Source organism: Caenorhabditis elegans, chromosome II (assembly GCF_000002985.6).
Source record: "Caenorhabditis elegans chromosome II".
Lineage (NCBI taxonomy): Eukaryota > Metazoa > Nematoda > Chromadorea > Rhabditida > Rhabditidae > Caenorhabditis > Caenorhabditis elegans.
Window position 1 is genome coordinate 13907614 of NC_003280.10, and position 17171 is coordinate 13924784.

The following is a 17171-nucleotide window of genomic DNA, read 5'->3' on the forward strand; positions in this document are numbered from 1 at the left end:
GACATTTGAGGAAACTGGGAGACAATTGAAGACTGACTAGCTGCATCCTATTTCAAAAAAAACGAGGAACCAGAAGAGCAGAAGTTAACGCGCCGTCGAATTTTTTGTAGAAAGATCAAAAATCATCTGAAAAATTCAACTCCAACATGAGACCTGCAAGACCAATCAGCGATTCGCACTGTCCATTTTTCAACCAATCAGAAAGGAGTGGGCGGAGCTAATCGCTGATTGGTCTTGTAGTTCTCATTTTGGAGGGAATTCAAAGAAATAGATCAGCCGACATTGAAATACGTATAAATACTCATAAATTTGAAAAATTGTACGTCAGTTGGCTACGTCACTGATGAGCGGAGCCTAGATAAGCCACTTAGTGTGCGGAGTCGCACAAGCCCCGCCCCCGGAAATTCAAATTCTCTGTCAAACATTATGGCGGGAAATGCAAATTCTCTGATAAAATTTTGGCGGGAAATTCAAATTTTCTATGAAAACTTTTGGCGGGATATTCAAACTTTCTGTGAAAAATTTTAGCGGGAAATTCGAATTTTCTGATGAAATTTTGGCGGGAAAATCGAATTTTCCGGGAAAAAATTTGCCGGGAAATTCACATTTTTTGTGAAAAATTTCAGCGGGATATTCAAATTTTCTGAGAAAATATTTGCGGGACACTCGAGTTCACTGGAATTTTATTTTGATTGTCAAGAAAAAATATGGAAAATTTTTGAAAATTCTGAAAAGTAAAAAATTCAAAAAAAATATTATAAGAGCGGGCCACTTCTGAAAAGTCTGCAAAAGCTTCAGAGAATTCGGAAAAGTTCTGAAAATTCCTGGAAAACTCTGGATGTAAAAAGGGAATCTTCCTTTTTTCCAGGCAAAACTCTTGAACTCCATGAGAAAATTGTGCCCATGGGATAAAGTTTCAAATCATCGGGACCAAATGGGTCAAAAAGTAAAAATCGAGCTTTGATCTATTCCACGCGTTTTCAGGATTTGAAATTGATATGTCTTTTTTTTGCAAATATTTGACTTAAAGCTCTAACAGCTAAAATTGGAACTTTCCAGTTTTTCCCAAGATTCGTTTTCCCTTTTTCCCGTTTCCTAATCCTTATTCAAACCTCCCTCCGCGTCTACCCTCGCACACTCTCACTCTCCCGTACTCTCTCACCCCCTCCGTACTAATTGCGTGACGGTGTTTGCGTACCGCGTCGTGTTTGCCAAAAGGAGGCAATCTTGAATTTATCGATTTGCTAGTGTACTGTTTTGTGGTTTTGTGTGGTTTTCTCTTGTTTTCTAGTTATTTTTTTTTTCAGAAAAATGAACGAATCAATATATACAACGCCACAGTCTTCAAAAACTCCGAAATCAAAATCTGCGAGGTATTCCTCACCCTATCAGGTGTGACTTATAATTCAATCGCGAATTTTTGCGATTTTTGTGTCTCGAAGCGATAATTTTTTGTTAAATGCGAAAAGGTGTGCGCCTTTAAAGAGTACTGTAGTTTCAAACTTTCTTCTCTGCGGAGTTTTTTATCAATTTTTCAAAATATTACAAAATCGTGTAAAAACAATGAAAAATGGAGTTGGAAAAGTTTGAAACTACAGTACTTGCAGTTAACAGAAATTTGTCGTGCCAAGACCATTTTTTGGGAAATTTATATAGATATATTGTGAAATATTAGTATTTTTTGGAATGAATTTTGATTTTTATTGAAAAGTTCCAAAAATTCATCAAAAACTGCTTCAAACGGCGGATTATTCAATAAAAGCAAATTTATTTTCAAATTTTTCAAAAGGTACAAATATTTCTCTATGTTCTATGTAAATTTCCAAGTAAAAATTCAATTTTGCAAATAAGCCTAAGCTTAGGCCGAATCCGAAGCCTAAGCCTGAGCCGAAGTCTAAGCCTAAGCATACGTCTAAGCTTAAGCCTTTTAGGCTGCATGCCTATGCCTAAGCCCCAGCTTTCGCCGGAGCCTAAGCCTACAAAAATTTTTCGAAATGAAGAAATTTAAAATTTCAGGTAAGCGAAAAAATTTTCCAAAGCTTCTGCTAAAAAATGGCGTAGAATTTTCCAAAAATTCGCTCTAACCCATGCAATTTCCAGGTGATCGATCTCAACAACGAATCCCAAGAAGATCTCAAGACCCGTTTGCTAGAAGCCGAGAATATAATTCAGGACTTGAGGTCTGAACGTGACGCCCTTCACGAGTCACTAGTCGACAAGGCCGGTCTCAACGAATCCGTGATTATTGAGCGGAGCAACAAGGTCTCTACTCAGGAAACAAGGATATATCGGAGGGATGTGACCCTGTTAGAGGATGACTTGAAGCAGAAGGAGTCGCAAATTCGGATCCTGCAAAATCGATGTTTAAGACTGGAAACCGAGAAGCAGAAGATGCAAGATACAATTTCCGGCTATCAGGAGGATCTTAAAGAGAACGAAATTAGAATTGAAAATTTGAATTCAAGACTTCACAAGCTGGAGGACGAGTTGTCAGCGAAAACCCATGAGATCTTCAGCATCGGAGAAGAGCTCAAGAATAAAACAATGAAGCTCAACGAGAAAAATAGTCAATTTCAGACAAAACTAGCAGAAATCTCAAGTGAAAATCGGAACCTTGAACGCAAAGTTCAAAAGTTCAGAGAAGAGTTGATAGTGAAGGATCAAAGAAGCTTAGAAGTTCATCAAGATCAAGAGAATACTCAGAAGGTGCTGAAAGAGGTGAAGCAACTCTCTGACCGCCTGGACTACCTGACACCAAAGCGAAAGGATGTTTCAAGGATCAAGGAACGCGATGATTTCCTTCAGTTTTCTGCGAAGATCATTGAGGAGACTATGAGCGAGCTGAAATTGAAGAATGCTAGACTGGAGAGGGAGTTATCGGAGAAAGAGGAGTTGGTGAAAGTTACGAAGGAGGAGCTCCAAGAGCTTCAGAAGACTGTGACTCAGGCAATGGGAGATTCGGAGCAAGCTACGAAATATTTGCATGCGGAGAATATGAAGGTAGGGAGAGTCGAGTTTTCACATTTCAGAATATTTTTTGTCTAAAAATTCGGCAATTTGCCGGTTTGCCGATTTGCCGGAAATTTTCATTTTCGGTAAATTACAAATTTGCCGGAAATTTTAATTTTCGGTAAATTGCCGATTTGCCGAACATTTTCAATTCCGGCAATTAGCCGATTTGTCGGAAATTTTTAGTTTTGGTAAATTGCCAATTTGCCGGAAATTCTTATTTTCGGTAAATTACCAATTTGCCGAAAACTTTCATTTTTGGTAATTTACCGATTTGCCGGAAATTTTCATTTTCGGTGAATTACCGATTTGCCGGAAATTTTAATTTTCGGTATATTGCCGGTTTGCCGGATATTCTCATTCTCAGTTAATTGCCGATTTTCCGGAAATTTGTCATTTTCGGTGAATTGCAAATTTGCCGAACATTTCATTCCGGAAATTTGCCGATTTGCCGGAAATTTTAATTTTCGATAAATTGTCGATTTGCCGGAAAATTTCATTTTTGGTAAATTACCGATTTGCCGGAAATTTTAATTTTCGGTAAATTGCCGTGGCTTATATCTCGCTCATCATTGATTTTATCAAAAACTTGCTAACTAGCAAAATGTTTAATATTTATTTAACTACAATTTTGTAGTTGATAGTTTTTTGATATCTATAAAATGAGCCAAGATATAAGGTTCTAAAGTGACGTGCCTTGAAAATTCAATAAAATAAGTTAACCCTTTCCAGCTCACCCGTCAAAAAGCCGACATCCGCTGTGATCTACTTGAAGCCCGCCGGAACTTGAAAGGATTTGATGAAAAAAGAGAAGAACTTGAAAAACAACGAGATGAAGCGCTGGAGGATGTCCGAAGGATCACTGAGCTCAAGAAGAACGTGGAAATCGAGCTGAGATCTTTAAAACTTCTCGCCGAGGAGCGGGAAGAACAGATTGACGAGCTGAAATCTCGAGTAGCCGGATATGAAGTTCTCAGACGGGACCACGAGGCGGTGAAGAATGAGCTGGCAAAAGCTGAGGAGAAGCTGAACAAAATGGGAGCTCACCTGGTCATGGCTGACAAGCAAAGTTCTCACTTCAAAACCCTCAAGGAAACCGCCGAAGGATCCCGCCGCCGAGCTATTGAGCAGTGCAATGAGATGGTGGCAAGGATTCGGGGTCTTGAAGCAAGCCTTGAGAATCAGAGAAAAGTGGAACAAGAGCTGGAAATGGTGAAAGCTGAGAATGTCCGACAAGCCAAGAAAATTGAGTTTATGAAGGAAGAGATTCAGGAGACTCATTTGGATTACCGCGAGGAGCTGAGCAAACTGGCTAAAGGAGGAGGAAGTCATGAAGCTGATTCTCAACGTGACAGTGAGCTCCGAAGCGCCAAAAAAACTATTCAAGAGGTGAAGGCGGACAACAAGAAACTCCAGCAAATCCTGGAAGAAGTCCGTCAAAATCAATCAAAAGTTCTCGAAGAGAATGTGAAGCTCCGAAAAGGAATGGCAGAGGCAATTGAGAAGATCGAGGAGTTCAAGAGAAACTGGCACAGCTCACGTGAAGCTGGTGAACGTCTCCAGTTGGAAGCTAAAGAGAACGAGGAGAAAGTTCTCAAGGTGGAAGAGGAGCTCCAGGAGAAGAGATTGGAAGTTCTGGAGAAAGAGGAGTTGGTCAATTACCTTCAGAGTCAGATTAACACGAAACAGACGAAGCAGCCGAAATTGAGCCGTAGAAGTACGCTGATGAGTACTATATCTGAAGTTGATACTTCTACATACGTAAGTTAAAAATATATTTGTTTGCTTTTTAGGCTATAAGCCTAAGCCTAAATAGCGTCAGTTGCAAGCTAACGCTCGCCTAAACTTAAGCCAAACATTTTAGGCTGTATGCCTATGCCTAAGACCGAGCTTTAACCTAAACCAAATCTAAGCCTAACCTAAGCCTAAGCCTAAGCCAAAGCCTACGCCGAAGCCTAACCCTACCACTCCTACTTTCGAAACAAAACGGTTTAGTATTTCAGGTACGCGAAGTGGAAGAAGTCCGTGCCCTGGAAGAGCAACGAGAAGAGCTCCAAGCCTACCTCGCTGAGAAGCGAAAAATGGCTGATCTTCAGAAATCCAGATCAACCGCCAACACGACAACTCTCATCACATCGACTACTGCCACAGAGGTGTCCAAATCTGCATGTGAACTATCCTACCCTCCAGCTACCATGCGACACGACATCCCACACAAATGGCTCGAATTCCGCCACTACTCGGTGCTCTCGATGAAGTGCTCCCTATGCTTCGTGGGCATCACATTCTTCACAAAAGCCAATAAATGCTCACATTGTGACGTCAGAGTTCATGCGTCGTGTGCGCCACGTGTCAACAATACGTGCGGGATCCCGGCTCAATGTGCCACCTACTACCAGGATGCTCAGGCGGTAGGAGGCATCGGAAGAATGAATGGGTGGTTGAGAGTGTATCGGGATGATCTACCAGAATCAACGTGGACATCGCTATGGGCCATGATGGACTCAAACCATGTGAAGTTCTATCGGGATGCTGGTGCCGACAATCTAGAGAATCCCTACTTCACAATTGATCTGAACAAGGAGCAATGGATTCTAAGAACCGGACAAGAAGTTGCAATTCCTGGTGATGTCATGAGAAATGTGTTGACAATCAAGCTGCAGACTAGATCCGTGCACATTGTGGCTCCGACGCCAAAATCCGCTGAACGATGGGCCGCGTGTCTGCAGAACGCGCAGACGAGGAGAATGATGAAGAACTCGAAGCCGTCGTCGATTGCGGAGTACTCGTGTCTGCTGACGCTGAGCTTGCCGAATAATTTGAAGATTTTCAAGGCGCATGTAAGTTTTGTTGCCGCCCCGCCCCGCACTTCCTTACCTAACATTTTCCAGACCATCGAAGACTGGATCCTCTTCGCAACTCAAACCGGACTCTTCTTCACAAGCATCTCCCAACCACGAAACCCGACTCGAATCGCCGGCCCGAGCTCCGTGACTTCTCTGGAAGTCATGTCGGAGATCAACTGTGTTGCGATGATAACCAATAGCAATCGACAGCTCGCCCTGATCCCTCTGGACTCTCTGACCTTGGCAATGCAGAGCACACATCCGTCGATCCGAGCTGAGGTGCTGCCCGAGTTTGGGCATGTGCACACGATCCGGTATCATCAGCAAGATGGGCAGAGATTCTTGTTGGTTTCTGATGATACTCAGTTGCATATAAGGAAGTATAATTCAACAAGAGATGTTTTTGCTCACTTTGCGGTGAGTTAAGATTGTGACGGCACAGGCGTAGGTAGACCTATAGGCATGAAGAATGTGGAGGCAGCCTAGTAGGCACAAGGCCTCAAGGTAGACGTAGGTAACATGAGGCGGCAGGCAGAGGTCATCATGTAGGTAAGAAACAATTTTACCTTGTAGGCGCCTTGCAGGTATGAGCTCATAGTAAGTGTAGGTTGTTTTGTAGACACGAGGCCGGTTTAGGCCACTTTGTAGGTATGTTGTAGGCGTTTTTCGCGTTGTAGGTACAAAACAGGCGTTTGTGTTCTTGTAGGTATGATGTAGGTGTAGGTAGCCTTGTAGGCACAAGACAGGCGTTGGTCGCCTTGTAGACATGAAGCAAGTGAAGGCAGCCTAGTATACGTCAAGGTAGACGTATGTAACACGAGGCAGGTAAGGGCTGTACTGTAGAAAAGGAGCAGTTTTAAGCCGCCTCGTAGGTATGAGGTAAGTATAGGCTACCTTGTAGGCATGAAGCAGGTTTAGGCTGCTTTGTAGGTATGTTGTAAGCGTTTTCACGTGGTAGGCACTAGACAGGCGTAGGTCGCCTTGTAGGCTTGAGGCAGGCTTTCTAGGAACGGGGAGGTAAAGATTGCCGTGTAGGTATGAGCTAGGCGAACATTTTTTGCCGTAATTAACAACCTTTTCCCAAATACATATTTTCCAGAAACTCGTTGTCCCTGAGCCAGTCTCCTTCATCGAAAGTACCCCTGCTGGCTTCATCTTCGCATCGGACACCTTCTACTACGTCCCACTGGATCACCAATCCCCATCGGACGTGTCCGCACGGAAGCTGATGCCTCCACGCCGGTCGGATTATCCCGTCAGTGCGCACGCAATCACCGCCAACGAAATCCTGCTGGCCTACCAGAATCACGGAATCTTTGTGAACCTTTACGGCGAACAATCCAGAAACCAGATCATCGAGTGGGAGAAGATGCCGATCGAGTTTGCCTACACCTCACCGCTTCTCTATATAGTTCATGACGATTCCATTGAGATTGTGCAAATCTCCAAGAGCTCCAAGGAGACTGTGCTCGCCGAGCGAGAAGTCATCGCATGTGTTAATGCGCATATTGTTCAAAGCGATGGAGTCTTGATTTCAGTATCCTCTAAGGATATCACAGAGGTTCACAGATTTTCGGCAACTTGTAGAGGAACTGGAACCAAGAGAAGAGGAATTTCTCCATTTAATACATTGAAAAGATCCAAAAACTAAACTCAATTGTCTATGTATAATATATACAAAAATAGTCATAATAACTTTCAATTTTCCAGTCATCATTGTTTATTTTAATCTCCAAAATGTCTGATCTCTGAGTTGAAAACTTTCAAATAAATCTATATTATAATTTTTACTGTTATTTCTGAGCTTTTACAATGGTTCCTACACCTTGGGACCTCAGGCAGGCATAAGAAGACATGGGGTCTTTTATAGGCAAATGCCTGGGCACAAGGCAGGTGTAGGTCACTTTATAGGCACAAAACAGGCATAGGTTGCTTTGTAGGCACGAGGCAGGCGTAGGCCATTTTGTAGGCATGTGCAGGCATAGGCCGCTTTGTAGGCATGAGGTAGGCATAGGTTTTTGTATAGGCAAAAGGCAGGCAAAGATCGTCGTATAGTAGGCACAAGGCAGGCATATGTTGTCTTGTAGGCACGAGGCAGGCAAAGGCTGTTTTGTAGGCACCATGAATGTGTAAATTACCTTATATGCATGAAGTAGGCATATAGAGCTTTGTAGGCACAAGGCAGGCATAGGTCGGAATTTAAAACAGACATCGTAAAAACAACCAATGTTAAGCTCCGCCGCCTATTTCTTGTGTACCTCAGTACCCATCCCATCGTACTAAAGCCCTTGAAATTCAATAGGCGTTCAATAATTAGCAAAAATCTTAATTAATAAATGAATCTAGTCTAGTCATCATAACCCCTTGTATACCCCCCCCCCCCCCCCCCCCCCCCCACCACCGATTTGATTGTTCGGACTCAATAACTGGATAAAAATGATCTACCCAATTAAGGGGACGTAAGCATCAGTACATACCGTTATCAAGTTCATCGGAAACCGAAAGTTCAAACGGGACGGATTAGACGGCAACGCACTCAAGTGTGTGCAAGTCAATTAGCGATCAAAATGTTATCAGCCCCGAGGAGGCCCCCACCGGCGCACTTAGAAATGGAATTTCAACGAATTTCACATATGGAAGCTGATCATTGGAAGAGTGAAGAGGGCAGGCCACCTATTAGGAAGTTCCAAATTAATCCAGAAGGTGTCTGGACGCCAAGTCTCCTCTTGTTTCACACACACTGTCTCGTTTGGAACAACAACACAAACGAATTTGTTTTAAGCCTAATTGGCTTAATCTCCCCGGGGCAGCACCTTTTCGGACGACCGTACCCGTCGGGAATGTATAAAAGAGAGGGTGATTGGATACGTGGACTTTTGATTTGAAATGGGAGTCTTCTACTATAGTCTTTCCACTCTTCTTTTGTTATTTATATGTCTCAAAGGTAAGCTCAACTTGTGCCACCAATGTAGTATGTATATCAAGAAATTTTCCAGACACATATGCCGAGCTGAAATTCGAAAAAGAACTGAAAGTGGCACTTGACACAAAAGATGTAAAGGCTTCTCCTTACTACAAGGACAAAGTGCTTTCACTGCCAATTTCCAAAGAAGCTGGTACAGAGCTATGGCAGCATTGGACGGATCAGGCCTTTTCCGGACTGATTTCAGCGATTGCTACTAGAAGGTAAAGACTTCCCCATTTCCAGGCAAAATCTGCAATTTTCAGGTTAAATTTAGTTGAGAAATATGACAAGAAAAAGCATGAAAAGTGCTCTTCAAAAGCTCATGATATCACTAGTCACGCAAAATGTCTCGTTGATTTGGAGAGTGATGGATTGAAAAATCGATTGCTCAAGAGAAAAAAGTACTTTGATCAGAGTAAGTTACTCTATATATAAATCCCTAAAGTAGTGACTAATTTCAGAGACCCGCAGCTCTATTGAAAAAAAGTCTAGAACAACCAAGAAGTCAGATAAGCTGAAGAAGCTAAGAAGTATGGAAAGCTATGAAGCATCTAAAAGTGCTGAGAAGAAGAAGAGAAGAAGAACTCTGAAAAATTCCAAAGAAGAACCATGGGTGGGCTCGTTCAAGACAGCCAGAAGAGCCAAGAGGTCGATCAAAGTGAAGCAAGCAGATAGCTATGTGTTGAAGTCGGATTATGATAAGTAAGGCTTTTTTGTTAAAACTTTATTAAACCAATTGTTTAAGATGATAATGGTCAAGCTCAAAAGTAGAAGTACAAAAATAAGACGCAAATTTCTCAGGTTTCCAAAATGCTTAGCACATATCAAAAATTGGTTAAAATGAACGAAAATACGATTAAGAGTTCAAGTATTTAACTTTCTAGATATCAAATCAACTTTAATCAAACACTTAAGTAATTGGTTACCGGATTAGAACTCCGATTTGAATAGTTATTACAACATCCCATTAGCTGTATTTTCAGATCCCCATTCTCCCGAATTACGAAAAATCTGCAAGAAAGCGTGCGAATCTTTAAAAATAAAGACCGTGTCTCCAAATGGCAGGATATCATCGCACGGATTCGAGATGAAAGTTTCCGACTCAAGACACGTAAGCAAGCCGAGAATCTGCAGAGAAAACGGATGAGAGTATTCCAAGACGCGAAGAGAATCCGATCAAATGAGAGTGGCTCAATGGAGGAGCGGAAGAGAAGGAAGCAGGTGGATGGATCGTTAAGGGTGAGTGTTGTGGATGGGTAGGAGTATAGCTAAAATCATTTGTATACCATACTTAAAGCCCCATTTTCAGAGTTTCGCTAGCATGGAGAAATACATCGATGACGAGGAGCTAAAAGAGATGTTCCATCAGAAAACTTCCAACATGACAGAGGAAGAGAAAATGATGCTGGTCCCAATTGACATGATACGACAGGCCACAAAAATTGGACTTGGGCTCACTGGACACAACACAACTGATTTTGATGGAAAAAATCTCAAAGTGATGAGTCCTCGGTTTATGAGTATCTTACCGGAAGATAAAGAGGGCAAAGGAAACGAGGTCAGTGTGATATATAAAGTTTCAGAGATATAATGTAAATTCAGGTTGATCTACTCTCCCCATCACTATTCTCTCTGCATGACGAGGGAACTGATATTGAGAAGAAAACTTCTTTCCGCTCACTATTGGGATCTGCGATGACTGACACCGACACCCAGAACTTTTTAGATTTACTGGTAGAAGCTACTGGAGTAGCCGAAGCTGTGGAAGACGCTGAGCACAAAATGATAGATGCTCAGAGAATGAAAGATGATGCGATGGGAAGAGGTCCTGATGGTCAACCACTTTATTTTACAAAAGAGAATATCACAGAGAGATTTCCATCGGAAGCGAGGAAGATAGAGTTAATGGAGAAGTTGGATAAAACCTATTCAATTGAACAACTGAAAGATATGAATCAAACTGGATATACTGTATTGACACCGAAGCAAATGCAACTGATGTACGGAAAACAGTCTCCGTTCAAGAATCCAAAGTTATTGAGGACTTATAAGAATATGACGAGAGCAGAGATTCATAGATCGATTCACAGTACGATTAAGGATGTGGCAGATAAGAAGTTGAAATTCGATGTGAGTAGTTCATTATTCGGGTGTAAAATTACTTGTAAGAATAGATCTCTGCACCTTATTCCACTATTTCCACTGTTTCAAACAGTTTTAAAGTAGAACTCAAACAAAAATATATACACCTAGAAGAATTATTATACTCACTTTCTGCAACACCAGCTTTATTTTAAAAAAATTAAATTATCTTCAGCACTGATTAAATGCCCAATAAATGGCCGATTATTTTTCCAATATCTGAAAATAATTTTCCTAGTCCAATATTAGAAATTGACGCCTTACTATTAGAGTACTATTACCGTATTTCTTCTATAAGTATGCCCCCCCCCCCACCCCCCTCTCACTCAATTTTGATCGTTTATATCTCGGTTGCCTTCGATCATATTTAAAAAATTTGAACGACAAAATCTTTTTCAAATCTATCGTTATGCACTGGTTTTTGAAAATATAAAAAATCTTCTGAAACCGCTGAAATATAAGCTGTCAAAGTCGATTGATGGGAAGCCATACTAGTAGAAGAAATACTCTGTCTATTGCCATCTCTACTTTCAAAAAATTCCAGGTCCGCCAAAAAGACATCGTCCTCTCCCCAATCGTCAACACACCAATCATCAACAACCCTGCCTTAGCATCCCAGGCACTCATCCTCTCCCCAGCCCTCTTCGTCCCCCTGATTCAATCTCCCGCCGTATTCGGAACCGTGGTGCTCTCTCCATGGCTCTTCGTCCCCGTAATTCTGTCGCCTCGTGTGCTGAGCCCGGTAATCCTCGACCCGTTCATGTTCGTCCCAATCGTCCTATCCCCATTGGCGCTGGTCCCGGTAGTCCTGTCGCCAGGGGTATTCAATCCATTCATCTTGTCCCCACTAGTCCTGTGCCCCTTCGTTCTGTCCCCTCAAGTCATGACCCCACTGATTTTGTCGCCATTCGCACTGACCCCCTTGATCCTGAACCCGCTACTCATGTCTCCAGTAATACTGTCACCATTCGTGCTATCCCCACAAGTGTTGTCACCTCAGTTTTTGACCGGAATCGTTTTATCCCCGTCTGCACTGTCACCAGCTATTCAGTCGGATGGAAAATTGGTTACAGTCATCGCCTCTCCAAGTTTGCTTAGTTAATTGGCAGGCTTTTTGAATTCCCGCTAAGAATACGGTAGTGTTAATTAAATTTCCCTACCCTTTAATATAAGTTTTACATTACTTGAAGGTTCTTGCAAATCTTCATGCTTATTGGTAGATCTACTTCAAGTTAGGATGTTCAGCTGTAGTGCTAATACTTTAACATTTGATGAATACCTACGCCTATACCTACTTGCCTGCCTACAACCAATTTTTGTAAAGCTTGACGTAAGGTCAACTCTGATAGTTGGTGTACTGTAGGTAACTAGGCAGGTGTAGGCAGCCTTAACTTTTAAAGTACCATCGGCTTTCAAGTAACATTTAACATTTAACATGTCTTATCGAGAATTCAAAAAAAACCTCCCTTCTATGATTATTTTCCTATGGGTAGAAACATTTATGATGTGATATAATATTAATAAAGTTTTTTTTCTCTTTTTATTAATGTGTCTGATGTTATTCTGCCTAGACAGTCTTTAGACACCTGCTTGTTGTCACCACACCATCATAAAAGAGATTTATGAGCGTCGCAACGCGATCGAAATGTTTTTTTTTGTTTTCGTTAACTGGAACATACCTGGGTTTTTGCAGACTTCCTTACAAAGATTTCGCATTCGTTTTTCTCGCACTTTTGTACTTTTAAGGCAAAAAAAGAGGTAGGCGAAGTGAAAATCGTGTAACAAATGGACTTAATCCCCCCCCCCCCCCCTGCGTTTTAATTCGTCCGTTTGTTTTAAGCTTATTAGATTGTTGCTTTTTCCGCTGGATTTGTTCCGAAAATCTCGACTAATTGAAGCGCTAATTGATTGGTGGTAGGAATATATATATAGGCACAAAATACAGGCTACAAATAGTGGGGGTTTTGTATAAATATCAAATGGCGCTGGGTTCAGACAGGTCATTTTTTGGAACTTTTTCTGATTCAGAGATTTGGATGGTGAAGAGGAAGAGTGCAGGATTTTGGTGTCTGATTGCAGTTTTATTTGTGGCAGGTATGATATTTATTCAATATGTTTCCTTTTTTTAAATGTATCACAAAGATACTTTAACATGTTGGCAATAAAACTTAACTCTTCAAAAAGTAACCTACAGTTCTGTCCAAAAAGATATGTATCTACTTTTAGTTTTTTGATGATTTCGCTATTTTTTGTCAATGAGTTTTTTTTTAACTTCAAAACCAAAAATGTTATCGAAAAATATTCAAATGGTAAAATATAGCCCGTGATTAGGGCCTATATGTTTTCAAAAGTTTCAATTGCCACTAAAATCATGGAAAATTATGAAGTGGCCGACATCTCGTGAGTCTATTTTTGCAGATGATTACTAAAACGACTGTAACTCGAAAAACATATAGTATGTATCTTTGTTGCCATTTGTTCCATTTACAATTTATCAGCTGAAAAACTATTTTTCAGTTTTTTCTATCCTTTTGTAATAGATCATTTGCTATTATACATTAAAGCGGCTAAGATACAGCCGACCTTTCAGAAAATTGTTTTAAAAAATTGTTTAAATACAAACTTTACTATGATTTAAAAAATAGAAGAATTAATATTTGGAACAAACAATCTTGGACTTTTCAAGAAAATTTGCATTAAACTCCTTTAAACCAGTTTTTCAGATTGCCATGGTGAGCTAAAACTCGAGAAAGAACTACAAATTGCTCTTGACACAAACGATATCAAATCCTCCCTATACTACAAAAACAAACTGATATCCCTGCCGATCTCCAAGGAAGCTGGCACAGAGCTGTGGCAGCACTGGACGGATCAGGCTTTTTCTGGACTGATTTCAGCGATTGCTACTAGAAGGTAAAGATTTCCATGTTTCCAAGAAAATCTGTAATTTTCAGATTAAATTTAGTGGAGAAATATGATAAGAAGAAGCATGAAAAGTGTTCTGCAAAGGCTCATGATATCACTAGTCACGCAAAATGTCTTGTAGATTTGGAGAATGATGGATTGAAAAATCGATTACTCAAGAGAAAAAAGTACTTTGATCAGAGCAAGTCACTCGGGATAAATCTCAGAAATAGCGTTCAATTTCAGAGGCTTGCAGCTCAATTGAAAGAAAGTCCAGGACAACCAAGAAATCAGATAAATTGAAGAAGCTAAAAAATATGGAAGCCCATGAAGCATCCAAAAGTGCTGAGAAAACTGGGAAGAAACGCAGAAGAGTGCTGAAAGAATCTTGGCTAGGATCATTCAAAACAGTGAGAAGGGCAAAGCGATCTATCATCAGGAATGCGGAGAGCTACACATTGAAATCGGACTTCGACAAGTAAGTTTACACATTATCTAATCCTGAGATTTCTTTAGGTTATATTATGATTCTGGTCTCCTGGACCATTTAGCAGACCTACCTTTTGTGACGTGACTAAAATTTTTAAACGATTGAATTTCAGTGCTCTCTGAAAAATGAAAAATGTCTAAGAAATGTTCTTTAGATCCCCATTCTCCATTATCACCAAACATTTGACAAATTCTGTGAAAGCCCTGAAAAAGAAGGATCGTATATCAAAATGGCAGGATATAATTCTACGGATCCAGAAAGAAAGTTCACAATTGAGAAAACGAAAAGAAATCGAGAATCTTCAAAGAAAACGGATCAGAGTTTTTCAAGAAGCTTATAGTAGGCGAGGGAAATCAAGAATAAGGAGCGGGTTTCTGAAGGTGAGTGTTACATTTCCATAAACGGTAGGCAGGCATGCCTGCCTACACATTACTATCCCGCGTGGTGTCAGACTGTCCCATTACGATTTTATCTACAGAAAAAGCGGGATTTATTAGCCTAGAAAAATGTGACTTCAACACACTTTTAACCATGCGAATTCGAAAATCTGTTTAGGTAGAAATCTGCGTCTAGACGATTTAAAGTTCCCGCATTTTTCGTAGATCTTACCGAAATGGGACAATCTGACACCACGTGCTGTTCTAGTTCACTTTACACATTTAATTCAGGATTTGGCAAGCATGGAGGAGCATATCGAAGATGAGGAGCTTAGAGAGATGTTCCATCAAAAAAGTTCAAATATGACCGATGACGAGAAAATTATGATGGTTCCAATGAAAATTATTAGAGAAGCTGCCAAGCTTGGTTTGGGTATTACTGGCCAGAATACCACTGATTTTGAAAGAAAAACTCTGAAATTGATCAGCCCAAGATTTATGAGTGTTTTGCCGGACAATTCAAAGACAAACGAAGTGAGATTTTCCATCCTTTTTTTTTGAACAAGATTTAAATTTAGTTTTACAGATAGATCTACTCTCACCTTCGCTATTTTCCCTACATGATTCTGGCTCAGAATTGGAACAGAAGACTTCTTTCAAATCACTTTTAGGCTCTGCGATGACTGACACCGACACCCAGAACTTCTTAGATTTACTGGTAGAAGCCACTGGAGTAGCTGAGGCCGTGGAAGACGCTGAGCACAAATTGATTGATGCTCTGAGAAAGAAAGATGATGCGATGGGAAGAGGTCCTGATGGTTAACCACTTTATTTTACGAAAGAGAATATCACAGAAAGATTTCCATCAGAAGCGAGGAAGATAGAGTTAATGGAGAAGTTGGATAAAACCTATTCAATTGAACAACTGAAAGATATGAATCAAACCGGGTATACTGTATTGACACCGAAGCAAATGCAACTGATGTACGGAAAACAGTCTCCGTTCAAGAATCCAAAGTTATTGAGGACTTATAAGAATATGTCAAGAGCAGAGATTCATAGATCGATTCACAGTACGATTAAGGATGTGGCAGATGAAAAGTTGAAATTCGAGGTGGGAAAGTATTTTGATTTTGTAGTTGTAATATGAGGATTGTGTTTGGAATTGGTTTTAAAATTATTGGAAAGTTCTAGCATTATTTTTTGCTACAATCAATGGAGATAGTAACTTTTGCTCCAGAAGAAATTAGTCAGAACCTGAAAATTGGCGCCAAACTTATGGTTTATATCGTGCCGAAGTTTAACCCAATTTTATTTCAAATTGAAAATATGCTAGTACAAAAAAATATTTGGTAAATGATTGGTAAGAGTTAGATCAAACGTTTTACGCAACACTTAGACCAGGGGTGCGGCAAATCTAAAAATTTGACGAGCTCGGCACATTCGATACTTTTTTATGGTTTCTCTGGTATCTGATTAAGTTCCGTGTGGTGTGTCTGCTTAAACATCAAAATTATCCAATTTTGTGGCGTTTTACTAAATTTCTGAGGCCAAAATCAACAGTTTTGGCCAAAATTGTAATGCCAAGTTTTTGATGTGTGCGGCAAATTTTAAAATTTGCCGAGCTCGGCAAGACTTAGACTAGCAACTTTGATTATTTCTATCACATTATGCTGCTGGAAATGCGGTACAAGAATTGTGCCTCACCTTGCAAGATATCTCATCTTATAACTGAAAATTATTAAGCATTAATTTAAATTTATCATATTAAACAGACAATTATTTCAGCCTACTCTAAACCCATCACACTATATTTCCAGGTCCGCCAAAAAGACATCGTGCTCTCCCCAATCGTTCTGACCCCAATCATCAACAACCCTGTGCTAACATCTCAGCCTCTTATCCTCTCCCCGGCTCTCTTTGTACCCTTGATTCAATCTCCAGCAGTCTTCGGCGCAGTCATCCTATCACCTTGGGTATTTGTCCCTGTAATCATTTCCCCCAGAATTTTGAGCCCGGTAGTTCTTACCCCATTCCTCTTTGCTCCAATCGTTCTATCACCCCTTGCTCTGGTCCCAGTGATATTGTCCCCTGGGATCTTAAATCCTTTTATCCTATCACCTCTGGTTCTGTGCCCCTTTATATTGTCCCCTCAAGTCATGACTCCGTTAATTCTCTCTCCTTTCGCTCTAACTCCCTTGATCCTTACTCCACTATTATTATCCCCAATTGTCTTATCACCTTTTGTGTTATCTCCACAAGTGTTATCACCCCAGTATGTCACTGGAATTATCTTGTCCCCGTATGCTCTGTCGCCGGCGATTGAGTCGAAGGGTGAAATGGTGACGGTTTTTGCATCTCCGAGCTGGCTTAGCTAGATGAGAGAAAAACTGAAAAATTGTATAATTACTATGGGTAACTAATAAATACATTTCATT

General features: G+C 40.6%; 2 protein-coding genes, 1 non-coding gene and 1 pseudogene across 4 annotated transcripts; 3 read left to right on the plus strand and 1 right to left on the minus strand.

Moving 5' to 3' along the window:
• The first annotated feature begins 1300 nt into the window (after positions 1-1300).
• On the plus strand, positions 1301-7641 carry citk-1 (Phorbol-ester/DAG-type domain-containing protein). Its single transcript, NM_064513.5, has 6 exons — positions 1301-1392; positions 2101-3000; positions 3742-4770; positions 5013-5849; positions 5901-6272; positions 6955-7641. Exons 1-6 carry the CDS (start codon positions 1312-1314, stop codon positions 7504-7506), a joined length of 3771 nt encoding a protein of 1256 aa, NP_496914.1. The 5' UTR covers positions 1301-1311; the 3' UTR covers positions 7507-7641.
• A 750-nt stretch (positions 7642-8391) lies between these two features.
• W02B8.9 lies at positions 8392-8570 on the minus strand. The gene has a single exon (NR_051860.1). It is a non-coding gene; the product is annotated as an Unclassified non-coding RNA W02B8.9 (non-coding RNA).
• Positions 8571-8726: 156 nt separating this feature from the next.
• On the plus strand, positions 8727-12064 carry mltn-3 (MLt-TeN (mlt-10) related; the record flags this gene model as incomplete). The annotated part of the gene is made up of 8 exons (NM_064514.3): positions 8727-8799; positions 8852-9041; positions 9084-9235; positions 9282-9522; positions 9804-10059; positions 10130-10378; positions 10423-10950; positions 11507-12064. The coding sequence occupies exons 1-8, from the start codon at positions 8742-8744 to the stop codon at positions 12062-12064; spliced, it is 2232 nt and encodes a 743-aa protein (NP_496915.1). The 5' UTR covers positions 8727-8741.
• Positions 12065-12941: 877 nt separating this feature from the next.
• On the plus strand, positions 12942-17113 carry mltn-4 (annotated as a pseudogene). Its single transcript has 8 exons — positions 12942-13056; positions 13686-13875; positions 13917-14054; positions 14113-14344; positions 14511-14736; positions 15025-15267; positions 15320-15847; positions 16554-17113. Coding segments are annotated over exons 1-8 (2232 nt in total).
• Positions 17114-17171: the final 58 nt, after the last annotated feature.

Excerpts from the sequence above, each read along its gene's own strand:
- citk-1 (NM_064513.5), top strand. The coding sequence starts at position 1,312 with ATGAACGAATCAATATATACAACGCCACAGTCTTCAAAAACTCCGAAA. Across the intron at positions 1,393-2,100 it reads GGTATTCCTCACCCTATCAG|GTGATCGATCTCAACAACGA; the intron begins GTGTGACTTATA and ends TGCAATTTCCAG. Across the intron at positions 3,001-3,741 it reads TGCATGCGGAGAATATGAAG|CTCACCCGTCAAAAAGCCGA; the intron begins GTAGGGAGAGTC and ends AACCCTTTCCAG.